Source organism: Nanorana parkeri, unplaced genomic scaffold (genome assembly GCF_000935625.1).
Source record: "Nanorana parkeri isolate BGI_ZX_2015 unplaced genomic scaffold, ASM93562v1 scaffold997, whole genome shotgun sequence".
In the NCBI taxonomy this organism is placed as follows: Eukaryota; Metazoa; Chordata; class Amphibia; order Anura; family Dicroglossidae; genus Nanorana; species Nanorana parkeri.
In genome coordinates, this window is record NW_017307265.1 from 365,747 (window position 1) to 388,103 (window position 22,357).

The window sequence follows — 22,357 nt, forward strand, 5'->3', positions numbered from 1 at the left end:
AGAGAGAGAAAACCAGCAGGCAGAGGAGGGAGAGAGCGAGGAAAGACAGCCAGGAGGATGAGCCAGGAGAGAGAGAGAGAGCGAGGAAAGACAGCCGGGAGAGAGACAGCCAGGAGAGAGAGTAAGGGAGGTTTTTTTTTTTGTTGGTAGATCTCATGTAGCTCGTCATTTGAAAAGTAGATCTTAACACAAAAAAGTGTGGGCACCCCTGGTGTACATCAGACCCCCATGTTATGATCTTGGCTTTGATCTATTGCCTTGTAATCTATAACTGACTCCCAGACACAGTGGGGCTAATGAATAAATGTGCGACAAAAGTAGAACTTGCCCTTAGCAGCTAATCAGTAAGCTTCATCCATTTTTTTTTTTCCTTTCCTGGAAATGTGAAATATTTTCTATGGACAGCTGGAGCTTTGCGTCAGATTTTGTAAATGATTCCCTTGTACAGTAATACAGGAAGTGATGGAAAATGTCCCCGGTAGGGACACACACAGCAACTAAAAAAACCTAACCGAGGTTCTTATCCTTTCTCACTCAATAGTATGAACAAAAGTGGTTAACCCATCAGATTGTTACACTTTTTTGGGGAACCTTCCTTGGGCTCTCTCATTGATATTATCTGTAAAAAAAAAAAAAAGTCAAGGCAACTGGACGTGCTGTATTTTTCTTGCCGACGTTTCACTGGACATCCGACCAGCTTTCTCAAAGATATACCATGACCTAGATGAATGAGAATCTTCACAGTCTCATTGATATTGTTTTATTAGTTTTCTGCGAGCACTTATTTTTTGTTTGTATTTGTCAGTCCCACATGTGAGCAAACTGAATAGTTATCTGAAAGGCAGACGTGGCTGCCATTAACTGCCGTTATAATTCTTCGGACACGCTAAAATGTAAGATGAATCAGCGTTGGTTTCTGGGGTGCGGTGGGAGCAGGTTCAGTGTTTTGGTTAAAGTTGGAAATTCCCTTTAATTCATATGGGAATGCGCGTACACATTGAAATGTATGTGGTTAGATCTGTGCATAGTTTATCAGGTTTGTTCTGGCATGCGTTTGCAGACAATCTGTATAGTAAGTTAGACTGCTGATTTGTCTGTGGTTCACATCACTTTTCAGCTGTATACAATATGACCTGTGTGCCCCAGCGTACATCCACACATGGACGGAGTGTGTTGTGGATTGTCTTGAGCCTCCCATAGAATTTATTAGAGGGTGGGCTGCTTCATTTAATTGTTGCCTGGGGTCCTGAGGGGCTTTAATATGTCCTTGTGTTGTCCATGTTGTCTGCATGAGCCTTGGATACAGCTGCAGCTTCCATTGTTTCCTTATCCTGATGAGAACTCTATAGGATGTGACCTTCGGATCAGAGATTAGTAACTGGAGTTTAGGATTATCAGGATGGCGCTGCTGCCCGCCCTCGTTATGAGATTACACCATAGTGGTGGATGGGAAAGATGACGGCTGTTTTATAATCCTATTTAACCCTTGTTCTGAAGCTATTTCTTTGTCTGATTTCTCGGCTTCTTGCTTGAAGTGAACCTCTAAGCCCAGGTTTACACTAGTAGTGCTGCATACCTCTGCATCTCTCCATGTTTATGCACATTTTAGGGCATTGTTATGCGTCTTTCTTTTGGCCAAAGACGAGCAATATCTGCTGTGACATCATTCGGCGATGTCTTTCCTTGAAGGGACTTTAAGCACAAAAACATGTTAAAATGCACATACGTGCGTTTTTCATATTCCCCGCTGAGGTTTATGGGGCCAAAAAGGCACTGTGTGGCACCAAAAGAAGCACGGCGCCATGTTGCAGTGATGTGTACGGGCACCGTTAATAATGTGATTTCCATTGTGGTGCAGCATGATGGCAGGCAGATGACAAATCACATTGGCGTGGCGAGGACCTTAGTCATCTTACATTTTTTAAAAGTAAAAGCAGACCCCTAGGGGCCGACTGATACTTTATTAGCCAGATTTGATGCAATTTTCTTGACTTCAGGGCTAAACCCTGCTCAGCTTCCACGTCTTATCCAGTCAGAGCACCCTAAGGCTACATATACACGGGCATTCTAGAATCCCAGGTATCCCCGTTCAGAGAGGTGGCCCCTGTACCCATTGAAGTAATGACAAGGAGACAGTGGCCACGTCTCTCAGCAACAGTCTGCATGTAATCGTACATGCGTCCAGGGACAATCATCCATCCCAAACCGCATCTATCCTTGGCCCCATAGAGGTCAATGGGGATGTACTGTGCAGAAGTGGCCATAGGAGAAGGAGTCCACTGCCGGATATCCAACAACCAAGGCCGGGCCCATTGGAACTCGGTATGTGTTCATCTCTGCATGCGAAGGGGGGGAGCTTGAAGGGGGCTAAAGCTTGGTTCTCAACTGGTGGGTCGTGACCCAAAAGTGGGTTGCGACCCTGTGTTAAGTGGGTCGCCGCATGCCTTCCACTTTTCTAGGTGAGAGGCTCCTCAGCCTCCCCCTAGCGTACACTGTCGGTACTCGCACAAAGCAGCCATTCAAAATATGCTGCCCAGTGTCGGCTTGAGGTGGGATGGGATGGGGCTATGGCCGCGAGGGAGTTCCATACATAAGTGCATTGCTTACAGCTCCTTTCAAATGTCCTGTAGAGGTGTCACAACCTGAGTGACATCACATTCTGGCTCTCGGCACCTCTATAGGGCACGCAAGAGTGCTGCACAAGCAATGCACATATGGATGGAGCTCCATCACAGTCCAGCAGCCCACAGTGGACCCCAGGCTGAGGAACTACTCCAGTTCTCGTAAGGTTGGAAGACTGGGTGAACCTTAAAAATAATGAAATATTTTTTGGAGTGTGTGAGAATGTCTGTGTGTGAAATTTTGTCTGTGGTTGTGTGTGTATGTATGTATGTCAGTGTTTTTTGAGGGCCCGTTCACACTAGTACAGTGAGTTAAATGCACTGCAATCGCACCTACTGTGCATTCTGGTGTGGGAGGTGTGTTGCGTTGTTATTAATTTGAATGGTACCCCAAACGCATCTCCCGCACACAGTTCGTACGCCCACACTGGAACGCGCAGTATCCTAATTCCGTGCGTTCCAGTGCGGTGCGACTTGGATCGTGACTTAATGATCAAGTACAAATGTGGGTCCTGAGGTTACGCAGGTTGAGAACCACTGGCCATACACCTTACAACCATCGCACGACTTTCGTTGTGCGATGGTTGCATCTGCCCATCTTGGACTGGTAGATCGTACTTGCAATCATCGCAAGCCCTCCCCACCGAGGGGAGGGCTTCCGATGATTCCAATGCTGAGCGTGTAGTGTGCGCTTGCGGACACCGGCCCGTTTGGCATTTGTCTTCCGAGCCCGCCATTAACCCGCCGAAAATCGTACTATTCTGGGCGGGTTTTCGAGCATGCTCGGAAGACAAAAGACGTGCGACCCTTGCAGTAGAAACGGTTGCACGCCTTCCATACACCTGACGATTATCATACGATCGCGGTATCACTGCGTTTATCGTACGATAATCGGCAGGTGTGTGGGCACCTTAAGTGTACTTTGTTTTAAAAATGCAAATGCAGCAAGTTTGCGGTAAAGTATTCACATTTTTCAGCGGTCTGGCTGGTGCACTCAGTGTAACCTATGATGAAGTGCACTATACACAGTACATGCACGCAGTGGGGGAACTTATCATGTGCAGAATTATCGCCATCCAAAAAAATGGTACGTTTACAGATTTGTTTTACATTTTAGAATCTGAATGTTTCCATGCAGTAAGGAACAAACTACAATGTGCAAAGTACAGGAACCCAGAGGGGCCAGTTAGCGAAATTCTACAGTGATCTACCTCTAAACAAAATCTGAGTGCTTGCTGTGGGTTAATGCGCTATTATTATTGGTCTGATTTGCAGCGGCTCGTTAAATAATTCAAATAGTGCTCAAGGCAGGTTTTTTTGGATTCATCAGTTGCTAGTACAGTAGCTATTGATTGTTTTTGTTTTTACAACTTGCTGTAATCAATACCTGATGATTGGTAAACCCCCAAACAGTTGGCTTTCAGGTCAGGGTGTGATCTGTGTGAGTAGCCCCATATAAGACATCTGTGGAAGTAGCAGAATTTGCATTATTTGATCTGCTGAGCTGTAACACACCATCTTTAACAATTACTTAAAAGTATTAATTTGCCAAACCAACGTATATACTGTAAAATGGCCTCTAAGGAGTTTTGTTCTATAAATGAGTAGCGGATGGAGTGATATACGTGTCTGAAATCCTAGCATCAACTACACTTACATGCATATTGGTGCATTTAGACGTTCAAATTGATCCCTGGATGCACCCGACTTCTATTTTTTGGAAACGCAGAAAATGCATCTAAAGGCACATTATTATATATGTATTTATATAGTGTCAACAGTTATTTACAGCGCTTTACAATTTAAGAAATAATTTAGATGTATCTACAGCAAATGCGTTTACAAAAGCTTTTTAAGCGCATATAAATCCATCTAAACGCACATAGTGTGAATGTAGCCTGCATATATTCAGGGAAAACGATAGCAGTAGACTGGATTTTGGACGATGGTTATTCCTAAGAGCAGGTTTGGATAAGGCACACTGTAGAGGACATATAGATATGTTTCTGCCATCCAACCAGAGGTGTCCCCGGGCAGGGTGTCACCCAGAGTGGCCGTGGGTGCCACCATCCAGGACACCATCACGCACGTATGTGATATCATCACGCACCGTTACCTGCCGTCGGCCATCTCGGTGTTGGATGCCGGCAGAGAGAGGAGGGAACGTTTATCCATTGAGATAAGGTATTCTGCCGGATCCCCTCCTCTCTTGAACAGCTGTCGGGCACTCTGTCCATGATCGTGTGCCCGACTTTTCAGAGGGGGTGACACCAAAATGAGGGGTGACACCAAAATGACTGGTGTCGGGTCGCACCCCCCTTGTGACGCCACTGCATCTGACCGTAAATTGAAGAATCCCTCATCATACATCTTATGATGTAGCAGCCCTCTCGCTTGCATTGTGTGCACACTGCTTGGCAGTTGATTGTGTAATTATTTGCATAGCTTCATCGAGCCAGTTAGATAAGTTACATATTGATGATCTCCATTTCCTGAACCGATTACTGTGCTGCCTGTATCACCCTGGCTTGAAGTCCGGCTGAAAACAAAGATGGGTGTGTAAGTGTAAGCAAAATCTGGAATGTGGCCAGCATCTGAATAATCTTAGGTAAATGAGACATTCCAGGAGAATTGTTTGCAAAAAAGTTTAATGAATTGAGACCGCAACATAATAGAGCTACAAGCAGGAAGTTTTCACCATACCATAGAAACAAGGCACTAGGATAAGGCCCAGAAAGTGATACATAACATATAGCTAGGGCCCCAACTAACTTCTCATCATCGATTAGTTGGTTGGATCCCCTAGCTCTCTCCACGATGGGAGGATGGCACAGAAAGTGGTGGGCGGGTGCAATAGCCAGCCTGCTATTGGCTATTGCAATTTGAAATGGCCAATAGCAGGCTGGCTTTTGCCCCCACCCACTACCTGCTGTATTTACATTCAGCTGCCGTCTGCGGAATCTTGCCACTGGCAGCTGTCATTCCCTGGCTGAAGCTATTCAAGCGCCATGTGCTTACAATACAATTATTTTAAATGATAAAAGGCGGGAAAAGTTTAATTTTGGGTTTTGGCCTGACAAATTCTGCTGCAGGAGGTGCAGTGCCATCCTTTTCAATGGCACACCAAACGCACCTCCCACCTACAGTGTGATTGCCCGCACTGGAACGCACGGTACCGCAATGCCGTGCATTCCATTGCAGTGCAATTGCAAAAAATTGTGCATGCAGTTTTATTCTGAAGGAAACGTAACACTGCATTTGTGTATTTTATTGTAAATTTAAGGATGATATTTATTTAATTTTTTATCCGATAATTGAAAAAATAAACGGCCAACTAATCGATTATGAAAATAGTCATTAGTTGCAGCGCTACATATAGCACTAGCTCAGATTTCCAGTTACTATAGTGAGACCGCTGAATGGTGTCTGGTTATTGCTGATCTTTGTACATTGTTTTTTTTTTTTTTCTCTAAAATGGAGGATGATGACCACATCATCCTACAGGCACATCTGTTGCTCTGTCTCATTTCATGCTGCTTACATTGCTTAGCAGACTAAAGTCTGGCTGGCCCTTTGGAATTAATGTAAACCTCTCCCTGGATTTGCCAGTATGACTTGGCATAAGGAATGACAAAAGGGAGTGCATGCTATTGAAATATACTGTTCTCTATCAGAAGTTCACACCCAGTTTGCAAAGATAATGTTTGCACTGAGTCAGAGCTAAGGCATGCTTTCCCCCCACTCGTCACAATGCAGTCGGTGCCTCTGCTCCCTAATGTATTATGGATGCTGCAAAGCAGCGGATTTAAAAAAACCCAATAACAATGGGCCACCAGAAAGGGACATACATTTTCCTGTCTCTTACAGGCTGCCTTGTGTGAACAAGTGTTTCTGTGGTGACCGGTCAGCTGCCCCGTGTGTTAATTGTGAATGGCACTGCAAAGCAGAGCGCACCAACATGCACATGATGTCTGTTTTTAGTGTGCAGCATTGGAAGAAAAAAAAAAAGGAGTTGGGGAGCATGATGTATGATCCTTTTTTTTCATTGAGGCTAGGTTCAAAAAGTGCCTTTTTGTGCAACACGCAAAACGGCTTTTTTTTTTTATCGTGTTCGGTTGCACGGGTGGAATCATGGTGGGAGCCCACGCGATCTGCCCGGCGCAAAAATAATGGCACCACCAGCGTGATCGACTGTGGTGGGAGACTCCGTGACAACCTGGCAATCCGCACCATTTCGTGCACAATTGCCGCGCGGTCACAGATCGCCCAGGTGTGAACCTAGCCTCATTGCGGTATGTTGGAAGCCCAGTCCCAATAGTGTGCAAAGACTCTTAACATGAACCTGTCAGTCGCTATGAACTTTGAAAGTGGTCATTCTCCTTAAAGGCATACATCACAAGGTTAGCCAGATGCACTCCATGCACTGCATGTTTCCACTTAACGGCAGACTTGCCTCCCAGAGTGCCCTCCTCCAGCAATGCAGCATCTATTGCTTCCCCTCATTGCTCTATAGCTGCCATTTTTTCCTGGTTTTCTTCCATGTCTGCTAGCTGGCCAGAGATAATGTAACTCCTTCCACACATGTATATGGGAGATATTTCCTCCCTGCACCCACAGCATTCTGACAAACTTAAAAGAGAATTATGAGGCGAGTGATTTTCCCTCAGCCTCATAATCTGAGCCGACCTGTGACAATGAAACTGTCACAGGTCGGCTCAATAGATCGGGAAGTGAGCGAACACATACCGATCCTGTGCCGGCAGAGGGCCGTGCCAGGCGAGGGACTGGATCTTCCCCTCCCCTGTCCGATCCTCCAGCGCTGACTGGCAGAACGGAAGGGGGAGGGGGCTGGTACAGCTGGCTCCGCCTCTAGGTAGGCAGAGCCAGCTGTCACTCACGCAGCTGGGTGGATCCAGACATAATTGTCGGAATCCGTTCCGGCTGCGGCATCTCAGTATACCGCGAGCTGTAGCTCGCAGTATACTGAGCATTGGGTGACGGGAGGACGCTAGTTTGTGTCCTCCCGTTACCCTTAGAACTATGGGAAAAAGCCCTAACCCCATAGTTCTCCTTTAAGAGAACTATGGGGTAAGTATTTTTCCCCATAGTTCTCTTAAGGGTCACGGGAGGTCATATACTAACCTCCTCCCATGACCCAAAGCTCAGTATATCGCGAGCTACAGCTCGCGGTATACTGAGACCGACGCAGCCGGGACAGATCCCGGCATTACCTTCGAGATCCACCCAGCTGTGTGAGTGACAGCTGGCTCTGCATATCTAGGGGCAGAGCCAGCTGTGCCCGCCTCCTCCCCCGTCCGTTCCTCCAGTCAGCGCTGGAGGATCGGTGCTGGGAGCTGTGACTGACGGTCACTGCTCTCTGCAGGGAGATAATTGAGAAGTGAGCGAGTGACGGTATGTGTTCGCTTACTTCCCGATCTATTGAGCCGACTTGTGACAGTTTCATGTCACAGGTTGGCTCGAACTATGAGGATGAGTGATTTTCACTCGCCTCATAGTTCTCCTTTAAGTAGCCAGTGTACAGTTAGGAAAAAGCTGGTAGCGTGTTGTGGGGGGGAGCTTTTATGACAGGAGACATACATACAGGGGTGCTGTCGCTTTAAACAAGATGCTAGCTTGTAAGAAGTTTCAAGTAGTGCTAAAGCTTACTAAAGCCTGCTAGCAGCTTGTTTAATGTGACAGACGGCACTTTCATTAAGATCTGTGTCTAACCTCCCGAAACTGGAGCTATGGAATGTTTTCAAGGCCTCCGCAAAGCAATATGAAGATGGCTGAATGCTTTGCAAAATATCCTGATTGTAGAGCTGCAACAACTAATTGATTAAATTGATAATTGATAATGAGAATAGCTGGCAACGATTCTCATTATTGATTAGTGGAGGGGGAAGATATATATATATATATATTTTTTTTTACAACCAATCGATTAATTGAAAAAATATGGGGCAACTGATCGATTATGAAAATAATCGTAAGCTGTAGCCCTGGATGATTCTTTCCAGAAATCCAATGAGCTCATAACTTCTTGTTTGGGCTCACTGTGCTACCTCAGCTACACTGAAACCCCCAGTGTTTTCAGCCCTGTCTGAGTTCTCCTTTCCTTACCTATGGAACACCTCCCCTTTTATTTTATGGACATGTTATCTCACACTGAGTGTTTAGAAGAGCAGCGGGTAATGGTCTGTACTTGCAGTGTTTTAGGGATAAACTTGGCCTTACCATCTTGTCTTGAATTGTATTGTGATTGTTAGGGATGCACCGATACCACTTTTTTAAGACCGAGTACCGATACTTTTGATCAAGTACTCGCAGATACCAATTACCGATACTTTTTCTTAAAGGGACAGGTCACATTTTTTCTAAAGCAATACAAACTAATGCTTCAAGGTCACTTTCTTAATATTATGATTCATGAGATGACGAGGGAGCATGACGCCGGCTTCCCGGCCAATCAGAATGCCGAGCGCTGCGTCATTACACGGCGCCCGGCTTCCGGATTTGCTAGCTTCCTGACCAATCGGGAAGCCGGGCAGCGTGTCATTGCACGCTACCCGGCTTACTGATTGGCCGGGAAGTCGGCTCCATGATCTCTCATCACAAGTGACGAGAGAGCGTGGAGCCGTTTCCTGTGTGCAAGCACTGCAGAGATGTACGGTGTGTATTCTTTTTTTATTATGCCCAGACATACACTTATGCTTTAGAGTAGTGATATTACCACATTTCACACTAGAAAGGAAAGGTGTTTTTATTGAAAGCCATTTAGAAACATGAAATTAGTGATCTGCACTGTATAGGGGGAAGAGATATGAGCCTGGATGAGACAAGGAAGCTTAACGCACATCAGTTGCTTTAGCTTTCCTTTGGCTCCCTCAAATGCATGGAATTCCTTTCTTCATAAGGCAGACGATGACAGCCCACCCACTAACTGTGTCCTTACATCTCCCTGATCTAATGTCTCATCATCCTCACAGTGCTGCAAAGTCTATTTATTGTGCCATTATAAAATGTTCTATATTTTATTTTCTAAATGCTGCTATGTAAGTAATTGCCACTTTTTTCTTTTGTTATATCAAATATTTCTAGTTCCGCCACTGATCCTTTTTTTTTTTTTTAAGAGGGTGGTAAAAGTCAGCTGCCCATGTCAACGAGGCCTAAAAGTGACACTGAACTATGAGTTAAATCTTAAAAATGTATTCAAGTGCCTTAACTATTAATAATACTGTACCCTTTTTGTGTATCACTCGGCTGTAGATCCTCAAATCAGCTCTGAATTGGTGCTGACACTGTCCTTCCTTCTGGAGGGTGGCTACTTTTTTGTTCCCCATGGTCCCCTGTGTGTGTTGTAAAGTTGTCACCGCTCCAAGCTCCTGTGATGGACTACAATCTCACATTTGGTTTACTAATTTACTGTATTGAGATTGTAGTCCATCACAGGAGCTTGGAGCGGTGACAACTTTACAACACACACAGGGGACCATGGGGAACAAAAAAGTAGCCACCCTCCAGAAGGAAGGACAGTGTCAGCACCAATTCAGAGATGATTTGAGGATCTGCAGCCGAGTGATAGACAAATATATATTCAAGTACCTTAACTATTAACAAAAATGTATCTTAAGATTTAGGGCCGGTGCACACCTAGGCGACACCTCTCCACACGGTCAGGAGTCGCCTGGGTGTGCGCCGATCGCGCCGTGGGTGCAATTTTCTAATGGCAGGCGAATCGCGCAGTTTTCCGGTGTGATTTCACCCATGCTTCCGAACACGATAATGGCTAAAACAGTCGCAAGTCGTGTATCACAAAAAAAAGTGCATGCACCTTTTTTTCTGCGATTGCCGCGCGGTTGTCACCCCATTGAAATCAATGTGGCCGCACGGCAATCGCGGCCTGCATTGTGCAGGACCGCGCGATCCCGGATCGTGTAGGTCTGCACCGAGCCTTAACTTTTGCGTTTAGTGTCACTTTAATATGTGTTACGCTTTAACTAAGCATGCATACACACATGGAAACAATACATCTGATGCTACAACCAGTATATTTCTGATTTGTCTTCATCTATAAATCTAGTATTTATGCGTCCTAATGAAATGTGTGTTTTCTGTTTTCAGGTTGCACAGAGCATTGAAGATCATCATCAAGAAGTCATCAGTTTTTGCCGTGAAAATGGATTCCATGGTCTGGTTGCGTATGACTCAGACTATGCGCTGTGCAATATCCCGTATTACTTCAGTGCTCACGCATTAAAACTGAGCCGCAATGGAAAGAGCATCACAACCAGCCAGTACCTAATGCACGAGGTGGCTAAACAGCTGGATCTCAATCCCAACCGCTTCCCCATTTTTGCTGCTCTTCTAGGTAATCATGTTATTTTTCACTTCTTACCCAATCATAGCCTGCTGTTAGGCGTCTTTAAAGGCACAGTGTACACAGATGTTTGATTGTACATTGTCCTATGAAAGTGTGATAACACTGCCTTCCACACCTGTCACATATGATTCATAAACTCATGTCAGGAGCAGAACACAAATGCTCATGCTAGCCTTCTGTTTATAAAAAAAAACTAGCAATTGTGTACGGTGAATTGGTTTGCAGGAGTGTGGGTGAGAACAGTGGAGGATGGTGTATGAAGGAGGGGTGGTGTTAGGCCTGCATGTGTGGTGGTAAGAACAGAAGAAAAAGGTTTTTGTGATTATACTACAGATGTGCTGGTGAGAGTGGAGGAGTGGTGGGGTTAGGTGTGGAGGAGGTCAGGGAGGAGGTCAATGTTCAAGTATGGTGGTGAGAACAATGGATGCAGGAAGAGTGGATGGGTGTGCATGTGAAATAGTGAGAGGGTTCTTGTAGCACAGTGTTGGCATTGAGGAGAGCACACACAAGTCCTCCCACATCCCTGTATACCTGGCCTTCCAGAACACTCCTGCAGACAATGGAGGCCACACAACACCTGCTTCATCTCTTCTTGACAGCAGTTGTTGGTCCAGGGGTAAGGCTGAGGGAACTGAGTGGTGGCCCCAAGCTGTGTGTGTGTGGGGATGCTGGGAGGAAGCAGGGGCGCTCGGATAGAAACTGGTACAACTTGGCCTCTTGCAGTGGCTCCCTGCAGGGACCTAAGATTGCCATCGCTGAGTGGGTTTCAACAGCATTGGAAACTGGAGTCGGAGGCAGAGCTGCCAGCAGGCAGCTGTGGTTAGATGAGGGACATCAGTGGAGAGTGTTTATGGCAGTATGAAAGATGGCAGTGACTTAGCAGTGGCTGTGGGTTGCATGTTGTGGTATTACTGTGGCATCAGACTACGTGCAAAGTGCAGTTCCTTGCCGAGGTAGTGGTATGAGGAATATGGTAGGAACATGTTACAGCGGAGTTGGAAAAAGGCAGATCACTGACGATCAGACAGACAGGAAGAAGAAAGCAAAAATGAAAACCAGACTCCCCCAGGGGCAAAACAGAAGTAGGTATTTTTAATTATTGAAGGGTTAGTTCACGTTCTCACAAATTGTGAAAAAATTACTCACAGTACCTTGCCACCTCACCCGGCTCCCGCTGCACTTGCATGCCTAAAGTCCCTTCCAGCCAGTGTGGAGGTTCATACATTGGATTACCCAGCTCCGCAGTACGGAATGCTCATAATGTTTGCAAGTAGCGAGCTCTAACTTGTCAGCATCGTCACATGACCACGCTGACCAATGAGAAGCGCTTCTTCTCTGACCTGGTCCCTGGCTCAGAAGACGTTCTCATTTGTCAGCATTGTCTTGTGACCCTACTGATCCATGAGCGCTCACTATTTGCAAGCATTGCATACTGCGGAGCGGAGAAGTCTGGTGTACGGACCGCTACAGCGGCTGGCGGGGACTTCAGGCATGAAAGCGCAGCGGGGGTCGGGTAATGCGGGTAAGTTTTGTTTTTGTTCACAATTTGTGAGAAAGTGAACCTACCTTTCAGGAAGACATTATGCACAAACGTGGATAAAATAATAAAATATTTTGTTGTATCAGATTCTCCCTCATCAGTTTAGCTTGGGTTGGTGGAATATCCGCATTCCACAGGCAGAAAAAATTGCTGTTTCTCCATTTAGATTTATACAGGGCTGCTTTATTTTTTTATCCAGAAGAGTATTCACAATTGAAACTATAATTCATGGCTCTGCCCTGTTTGCTTCTCCAAGGCAACATAAACAGTGGCAAGATGGATATCTCCCATCAAAGTGACATCCATTTGCTGCGCCGTATAGCCTGATTAAGTTATGGCTGCTTTGTGAACCTGTCTTCAAGCACATTTACCTCAACAAAGGAGGAAAGTATGGGGGCTTTTATTTTGCAGTTGCTTATTATGGGTTTTTGTTTGCTGCTATATTCTTACGCCATATAAAGCCCAAGTATTGAAATCCATGTTCTGAAACAAGAGCAGCATTATAACTCAATAGATGCACGAACACTCACAACATAAAATAATCACTAGTATGTATAGACAAACATGAGAGACATCCTACTGACATGATACCTGAAGAATATACAAATTACTTTCATGTCTGACTGAAAACAAACACCAGCCATACAAGGCAGATCTTCCTATCAGAGTCATTGTTAATAATGTATAGCATGAAGGAAGACGGCGTGATTGTTCTGAATGCCGTGTACCCAAGGAGCCGTAGCTTAAGCAGTTCCAGGGTGCTGAATGTGCTTTTATTTGAAAGGAATAGTTTTTGAACAATATGGAAACCTGCTTTCTGGGGATTGACCACGATAGAAAAACGGTGGTTGAAAAATGTGTCACTTAGCATCTTGTTTTGAGTAATTGGAAAGAGAGAGAGAGAGCAAGCGAGTGTGTGAACTGATCATAACCGCTCTGCATTGAGGCCTATTCTGTTGTCAAGGTTACAGAATCCTTCAGTGGGGCATCAGGTGCTAATCTCTGATGGAGGCAGCCAAGCTCATCCTGTTGGCTTAGCCAGAAGTGATTCTTTGTTCCCAACACCGTGTCATTTGCCTCTGATGAAACAGCAATACCCAGCTATAAGGAACGGAGTACATTGTGCGGGTATTCAAAGTTTCCTGACTTTTAGAGGAAAGATTTGTGAAAGTGGAAACTAGGCAATCCGTGCTTTGCAAAATTCCCAGGAATGTCGAAATGTCCTCAGTGTAGAGGTTTATTTTTGGATGTCAGTGGGGGGGAAACTATTCCTGGCTCTCATTTGGGTAATATACAGGGCGTGCAAAACAGCGCCCTGTCCTCGTGTAATACAGTTTATTAATTAATGAACATACAAGCTGACATAAAATATTGCTCGCATGGTAATCACTGAATGAATGGTACAAGGCAGACGCCACACAAAGCTGCCTTGCTAGTTGACGCGTTTCGGGGACTATACACCTTCCTCAGAGCTTCCCCAGTATATTCCCCGGGGCAGCTTTGTGTATTTTAGGTCAGCTTGTATGTTCATTGATTAATAAACTGTATTATACGAGGACAAGGCGCTGTCTGTTTGTTTTGCATGTTTTGTGAGGAATACTTCCCAGTGGGCTTTTGATGACGGCAGCCTGCAAACGATTGTTGGTGGAGAATATCATTGGGAGTCTGCTGAGCGCTGTGGTGTGCGTTTTTCTGGAACATCGGTTAATATACAGGGCAATAAATACACATCTCTTCTTGGAACCATTAGTATTACCCCACGTGTCCATTGTTTTGCTGGGGATGAGAGACTATGTAGAATTGTGTTGGGGAAAAACAACATTTTTGGAGCATTCATTCCATTTTCTAATAGCTAATAAGGTCAAATGAACCGTTTTTTCAACCACAGTGACATATAAAATCAAAGGCACAGGATGGCACATTTTTATCAAATTAAATGTTAACAGGAAATGCGAACTTCCTTCAGGAAATGCCATTCACTTCCAAAATCAAATGTTAAAGTGACACTAAATTTAGGATTCAAATTTTAAAAATGCATCAAGTACCTTTAAGGCCCCATTCACACTTGGCGATTTGCAAATCGCGCGTTTGTCACGCGATTTGCATTTTGCGCGATATCGCGCAAATGCTTGCATTGAGCAAGCTGGAATTGCGGCAAAATCCGCTCCAAAAAGGGTCCTGCTGTAGCGACACACGACCCGCGACAGCAGCAACCTTTGCCCCATTGCAAAGCATTGAAGAGCGATATCGCGTGGTAAATAGCCACGATATCGTGGGAATTACCGCGCGATAAATCGCTCAATGTGAACGGGGCCTAACTGTTAACAAGAATATATCTTGTGAATTAGCTGTAGATCCTCAAATCATCTCTGAATTGGTGCTGACGCTGTCCTTGCTTCTGGAGGGTGGCTACTTTCATTCCCCATGGTCGTTATGCATGTTGTAAAGTAGTCACCGCTCCAAGCTCGCTCCTGTGATTGACTGCAATCTAAATACAAATTGGTAAACTAAATGTAAGATTTGTAGTCCATCACAGGAGCGAGCTTGGAGGGATGGCTACTTTACAACACACACGGACCATGGGGAACAAAAGTAGTCACCCTCCAGAAGGAAGGACAGTGTCAGCACCTATTTAGAGATGATTTGAGGATCTACAGCCGAGTGATACACAAATAAGATACATTTTTGTTAATAGGGTACTTGAATGTATTTTTTCAAGGTTTAACTCCTGAGTTTAGTGTCACTTTAAAACCAAACAACATTTCTAGTGACATTTACCAAGTCTCCGATGACATTTTTGAGTGTTCTCATGAGTTTTTTCAGATGAATGTTCTTACAAAAATCTACCAATTTATGGACAGCTTTTGCTTGGTCTCTGAAGTCCATTATGTATGAATAACAGCGGGGGGATGTTGCTTGGAGGGTCGATGCCTATTTGGGCACAACCAATGAGGTTTAAATCATGGCTCAATTTTCCTCCTCATTGGTTTCCCTTTCTGAGAATTGTTTGATTCTCAGCATATAATGGCCACTTCGGCCCCACGGTCCATAAATTCAGCATTTTGAGCCTCTATAACAGATAGGGGCTTACATTCTGGGCTGGAGTAGCATGCTTTAAAGTAAAACTACAATCTTCTATCCCTTACAGCCAAGGAAGGTGCCATCTTAGTCTCTATTTAGATTGCAGTTGCCAAGGTGCTGCACATGTGATCAGCTATGACACCAGCCATTTGCAGGCTTGAGGGCCGGTTCACACCACAAACTCCGCGTTCCAGTGCGTTCGGGAGGGGACGTGGTGGTGCATGGCACCGCAGCACTGTCCCCCGCTTGCAGTGCGATCGCCCACACCTGGAACGTCGGCACATTAGTGCATGCGTTTCGGTCCAGTGTGATCTGCAAAAATACTGCAAGCACTATTTCTGCAGATTGCACTCGACCAGAATGCAAGCACTAATGTGCCTGCGTTCCGGGTACGGGCGATCACACTTCGGGCGGGGGACGTTGATGCGGTGCAATGCACCACCACGTCCCCTCCTGCTCCTGAACGCAGGGAGCCGGCCGGCTTGCGTTACAGAGGCCGAATGCACTGGAACGCGGAGTTTGTGGTGTGAACTGGCCCTGAAAGTTTTGTTGAGCGCTGAAATAATTAGCACACAGGCAACCTTGACAGTCAGCATGTCTTAAAAGGTAACGGTTTTGAGAGACATTAAATTGGTGGGTAAATTTCCTCTTTAGGTTCATAGTGCTTGACTATGTATTGTACATCGCATGTTTGGGATCTTCTGGCGTGTTCAGATAATCCAAGCTGCACGTAGCCTACTTAAGTTGCATCTTTTTACCTATTTATACCTGTTACAGTTTAACTTTAAGAAGATTATTCATGTAACCATTAATGTCAACTTAAACCACTTTTAAAGTGACCGGTACAATTTAAGTGCCAACAAAATATATCTGTCACAAGGGCTTTTTCTTCCATATGGAAGTTGCTATACCTGTCAACACACAACTGTGGCTAATACAATCCATATCAGGCTGGGCAGACTACATTATTGATGAGTGGTTAAAGGGCTCCTAATGGACATATTCTGTAATCTTCCTCTGGACATACCTCAAGTAGCCGTAGTGTAGTGACATCTAAAGGAGAATAATGGGATGAGAGAAAAACACTCGTCCCCCATATTTCAAGCCGACGGCTGAATTGATCGGGAAGTGAGCAAACACATAGCGCTGATCGCTGACTTCCCAATCATCTCCCTGCAGAGAGCTGTGACTGTCAGTCTCCACTCCCCGCACAAATTCCCCCCTCCCCGCTCCGATCCCCCAGCCCTGACTGGAGGAACAGACTGGGAGGGGGCGGGCACAGCTGGCTCTGCCTCTAGGGCCAACTGTCAATCAGCCAGTGGGGTACATCTCGACAATGTTGTCGGGATCCGCCCCGCCTGCGGTGCGACCCTATGTACTGAGTTTTGGGTCACCGGAGGACACAGTATATGTCCTCCCTGTGTTCCAGTGGGGAGAAAAGAAAGTGACAGCTGGCCGAGCGCTGCAGGACAAGAGCGATGTGAGCGGCCGGCGTCTCCTCCCACACCGCTCAGCCGCCTATCACAGTCCGGCAGAGCGGTGTGGGGGCGGAGACAGCGTTGTCACAGAAGGCTGGGCTTTCCTCTCTACACCGCTCGATCAGACCCTCCTGTGACAGCGTGTCAGAGAGAAAAGCAAGGTACACACACTCAGCGATCAGTGATCGCTGAGTGTTTGTACATAATTGAGGATATGGCATGTTAACTATATCCTCAATTATGAATGAGAGAGATCTACATCACCCCCATTCATTGATATTGTAGTTATAGTAAACAAACAATGTTCTCATGTTATCAATGAATAGGAACACTCATATTAAAATTTTCGGTTTCGGCCTGACATATATATTTTTTTTATTTCGGTTTCGTTTCGGTTTTAAAATTTCCATTTCGGTGCACCTCTAGTATTTTTAGTGTTTGCGTGCCCTTACCCTTCAATAATAATGTATCCTTAAGGTTTGTACAAATGATATCAGGTGCTTTACAATGCATTTATGTTCTTTAGGTAACCACATCCTACCTGATGAAGATTTAGCTGCTTTCCATTGGAGCTTACTTGGACCAGATCATCCATTAGCTTCATTAAAAGTACGTGAATAACCTAAATGTGAATAACTTGTGCTGTGTGCTTCCACTGATACACCAACTGTATTGTTATCACCGACATTAAAGAGACCCTGTTGCCAACTATTCGTTTGAACAAATACCTTCCCATAAGATTATCAGTGCATTTAACATATTTTATGCATGTTTTTGTGAAAACCTCCTTTTGTACATATCCAAAAGCCCTGAAACTGATGCTGGACACATGCTTAGGTTTCATCTAGGGATTTACCAATGCTAGTATCGGTGCCGATGCCGAGTATTCGGGCGAGTACTCGTACTCACCCAAATGCTCTGATGCCTAGCCCGATACTTCCAGTATCAGGGAGCCGGGCAGCGTGTCATTAAACGCTGCCCGGTTTCCTGATTGGCTGGGAAGCCGGCTCCATGCTCTCTCGTCACTTGTGACGAGAGAGCATGGAGCCGGCTTCCTGGCCAATCAGGAAGACGGCAGCGTGTAACAACGTGCTGCCTGGCTACCTGATTGGTCAGAAGCTGGCCAATCAGGAAGCCAGGCGACGTGTAATGACGCGGCGCCCGACTTTCTGATTCGTCGGGAAGCCGACTTAGCTGCTCCCTCGTCACCTCATGACGAGGGAGCATGGAGTCGGCTTCCCGGCCAATCAGGAAACTGGGTGCCGCGTCATTGCCTGGCGTCCTGATTGGCCAGAAAGCCGGCTCCATGCTTTCTCGCCACCTAGTGACGAGAAGCATGGGGAGGGCTTCCCTGCTAATCGGGAAGCCGGGTGGCGAGTCTTTACACGTGCCCGGCTTCCTGAATGGTACTTCTGGTACTCGGTATCAGTGAGTCCCGGGAAAAAAACATCGGTACTCGATATCGAAATACCAGTATCAGTGCATCCCTAGTTTCATCATAAGTTAATTGAAAGGAAAACGATTTTGAGAGAATTTGTTGACTTTGAAAATGCTTTGAATACTCTCCGATATTGCTTTCGGTCACAACTGATTTGTCACAATTTATTTGGAGAGCACTTTTGTTCCTCTTGTAGTCTATATACGTATTTAATGTCTAGCTTATTGAGGATATATCACCTATTCTTGAGTGTAATTGTTGTTTTCAGTATCATGTATATTTCCGATTGTTACACATTTATTGTTTGGTACTTCTAGCACTGTGTATATTGATAATTAGGTCGATTGCCAGTTAGTAGTATGTGTCGGATATTATAGGTTTGCCAGTTATCATATTGATGTGTATTCAAAGTATCACGGGGCAGCTAACAGCACTAAAGAGTCTAAACAAAAAAGTCCATCATTCAATAAAAAAAAACGATTTCCGTTAGTATTCAGTGTATCTGGACACAGTAACTGGTGGATCACTACAATTAAAGCTGTTGAGCCTTGCCATGTATTGCTGTTTAATATGCGAGTTCATTATTTATTGACTCTTCTTTCACATCTTTAGGTTCGCGCTCACCAGCTTGTTTTACCTCCATGTGATGTCGTGATCAAAGCGGTCGCAGACTATGTGCGCAACATTAAAGATACAAATGATTTGGATGCAATTTCTGCAGATGTTTTTCAGCATTCACAGGTAATAAAAATAGGTCAATGCACAGTGACTCCAGTCTCCAATGTCTTGTGTTACATATATTTTGTAGATACACTAGGGATACTAGGAGAGGCATGTGTTGTGTGTTTGCTGCTCACATTTATTCTTAGTACAACAGATACTTGGCAGAGAATGTTTGCACAGAGTTCCACCTGCTGGCTGCAAGTGGAAAATACGGAATACTTGGGAAAAGCAATTGTGACTTTTTAAAGCACAATTTTAAGATTAATTTATGGTGCAACTTTCTTTGGCTTTCAATTGATCCCGGCGCCGGTCTGAAATCTGCTCCCGGGGGCAGTGGTCACACTGCTGCTATTGGTGTGTGTCTCTGCAGGTGTTTGGCACTCTATAGCTCTATAATTTGTCCTATTCATAATGACCCTAAAATTTACATTTTTATTACAAAACATGGAAAAGTTAAAGGGACACTAAACTCAGGAGGTAAATCTTAAAAAATGCATTCAGGTACCTTTTAACTTTTATCAAAAATGTAGCTCATTTGTGTATCACTCGGCCGTAGATCCTCAAATCATCTCTGAATCGGTGCTGACACTGACCTTCCTTCTGGAGGGTGGCTACTTTTGTTCCTCATGGTTCTTGTGTGTGTTGTAAAGTTGTCACTGCTCCAAACTCAAGCCCATGATGGACTACAGTCTCACATTTAGTTACTAATTTGTATTGATATTGTAGTCCATCACAGGAGTGAGCTTGGAGTGGTGTCTACTTTACAAGACACATATGAGCCATGGGGAACAAAAGTAGCCACCCTCCAGAAGGAAGGACAGTGTCAGCACCAATTCAGCGATGATTTGAGCATCTACAGCCGAGTGATACACAAATAAGATACATTTTTGTTAATAGGGTATTTGAATACATTTTTGAGATTTAACACCTGAGTTTAATGTAATTTTAAATGGAAAAAAGCTTTTCAGTATGTTTACAAAAAAAAAAGTGAAGGAGTGTCCGATACAGGCAACATAGACACTCCTTCAGTTTTCTCCTCTACGTGGGCATCTGAGGAGACCTATAGATAGATATAGGGGTTTATTCATAAAGTTCCTATACTCATCACGCATCATCTAGGAGTGCTAGTGCCGGGTGAATGGCATCCGCCTGGCTATAGACCGTGTGTGTAGTTGATGTTGGAGGAGAGAAAGCATGACTATGGTAAGTGATGGAGGAGTGAGTGTTGTTATATGTGGGTGTGAAAGGCATAAAAGATGCAAACTATTGGAACTGAAGTGGAATTGAATGTAAAAGAAGAGTTCTAAATAAACGTCTTAAGTGCTGTAGCATAATAATCCTCTATATCTGTGAACCTTATAAAGGGGTAAATGATTTGTTCTTCAGTCCAGAACAGATGACAAAGTTTCCCGGTTCAAGAGAGCTGTCGCTTACTACAGAGCCACCAACAAGCCCCTGCAATACCCACCAGCTCCGTACCCTGGTTAGTCTAATGTCTAAGTGTACTTAAAATGATTCCAAAATGTTCATTGCTTAAGATCTGATTCCGATGTCTGTCAAGTTTTACATCTAGGACTTGTCAGTTTTATTATTGACTCCTTTTTATCTGTCAGACCTTTGTGACAGTTCAGAGATCAAGTGGGAAATGAGTTCTTGTTGGTTCAGGGCTGACTGTATCCTTTGACACTGAGAGACAGTGATAACAAGCATTTCATGGAAGAATACTGGACAATCCATCTAACATTAAGAGCAGCAGGAAATGTGCTGATAAACCAGCTTGGTTACTGTTCAGAGCAGTGACAGAATAACGCTCCTTACCGATGGATATACAGGAGCAGCCGTAGCTGATCTCCTGACCATGCTAGGTGTCTGGCTTTCTCTGGCTTCAATACTTTGAGTCACTGACTCGGAACAGACATGTAGATAAGCAAGTCTGATCTTATTTGTAAACTTGTTTCATGCACTAGCTCTGAAGTTACTAAAGCCACTGGATTGGCATAACAGCCAGGCAACTAGCATTCTCAGAAGTGGCAGTCAGTGGTGGCACCTTCTGTGTTCTATCAGTGTTGGCTTACTTCAATTTGTTTTGCTATTTTATGAAATAAATGCTTTGTATCATACTTACTACTGCCGAGCATCATGCAGTAATAGGTAGAAGTTGCTTGCTGGAATACCATATTTATGTCCAGAGAGCTGCACCCCAGGTAAACGGCTAGTTCCAGTTTAATTACTTGGCCTGTTTTATCTTATGAAAAAGGAAGGAAAGCACGACCAGGCCGGGATCTCCCATGTAGGCAGCATTGCAACCTGTGATTGAACAGTGAAGGTGTAGCACTTTGAGGTAATCCTTGTGCTTTCCCCTCCAGTAGCCATGTTTACATTGTCTGACAGCTGTGTGCAATGCAGTAGGAGCCTCACTGGCTCAAAGTGCTGATTGTCCCTCTCCCAGCCTGTGTGCTGGTGTGGAATCGAGGTTGATCGAAGGCTAACTTCAGATAATGATGTTATTTTAGGTAAAATACCATTTAAAGTACAAAAACCTTGTTTGTACTAAATGGTATTTAAGTGATGTAGAGTACTTACTGTTCATTCATTACTGGGAACATAGTAACCTTACTATGCCCTCCTGTTATTTACAAACACGCAACAATCAGTGCTGATTGCTGAGTGTTTGTGCTCCGCTCTCCACCCTGACTGCTCCGCCTGTCACAGGAGCCGAGCTCTGCTCCCACGCCACCCCACTCGGAAGCCTGACAGCTTCTCCCCCTGCTGGGCACCGGCAGCTGGATCGGATCTGTATCCCCTCCGATCACTCCTGCCTCTGCCGACAGACGGGGGTAGTGCAGCAAGGATCGGTGGGGAGGAGAGAAGCTAGAGATGCACCACATTTTCAGCCTTTTTGATGCTATTTTGCCCATAGTACCATTTTTGTCCGGAATGTCGGTGCTTCCCTAGTAGTGGGTTATCAATCTGCTCTTTCCTCTTGTCTGTATGCTCACAGTCGGCAGGCAAAAAGTGTTCAGCGGTTAATTCTGAATTTAGGATCCAGTTCATGCTGTAAGCCAGTAGCCTGTTTCTATGGAGCCATAGATT

General features: G+C 44.9%; 1 protein-coding gene across 1 annotated transcript in view; it reads left to right on the forward strand.

Moving 5' to 3' along the window:
* FAM120A (family with sequence similarity 120A) overlaps nt 1-22,357 on the forward strand; it is a 116,761-nt gene that overhangs the window by 74,482 nt on the left and 19,922 nt on the right. The window contains exons 5-8 of the mRNA XM_018567016.1: nt 10,746-10,992; nt 17,630-17,712; nt 19,154-19,282; nt 20,651-20,747. Of these exons, the coding sequence (XP_018422518.1) occupies nt 10,746-10,992; nt 17,630-17,712; nt 19,154-19,282; nt 20,651-20,747 (556 nt within the window). The remainder of the gene's footprint in view (nt 1-10,745; nt 10,993-17,629; nt 17,713-19,153; nt 19,283-20,650; nt 20,748-22,357) is intronic.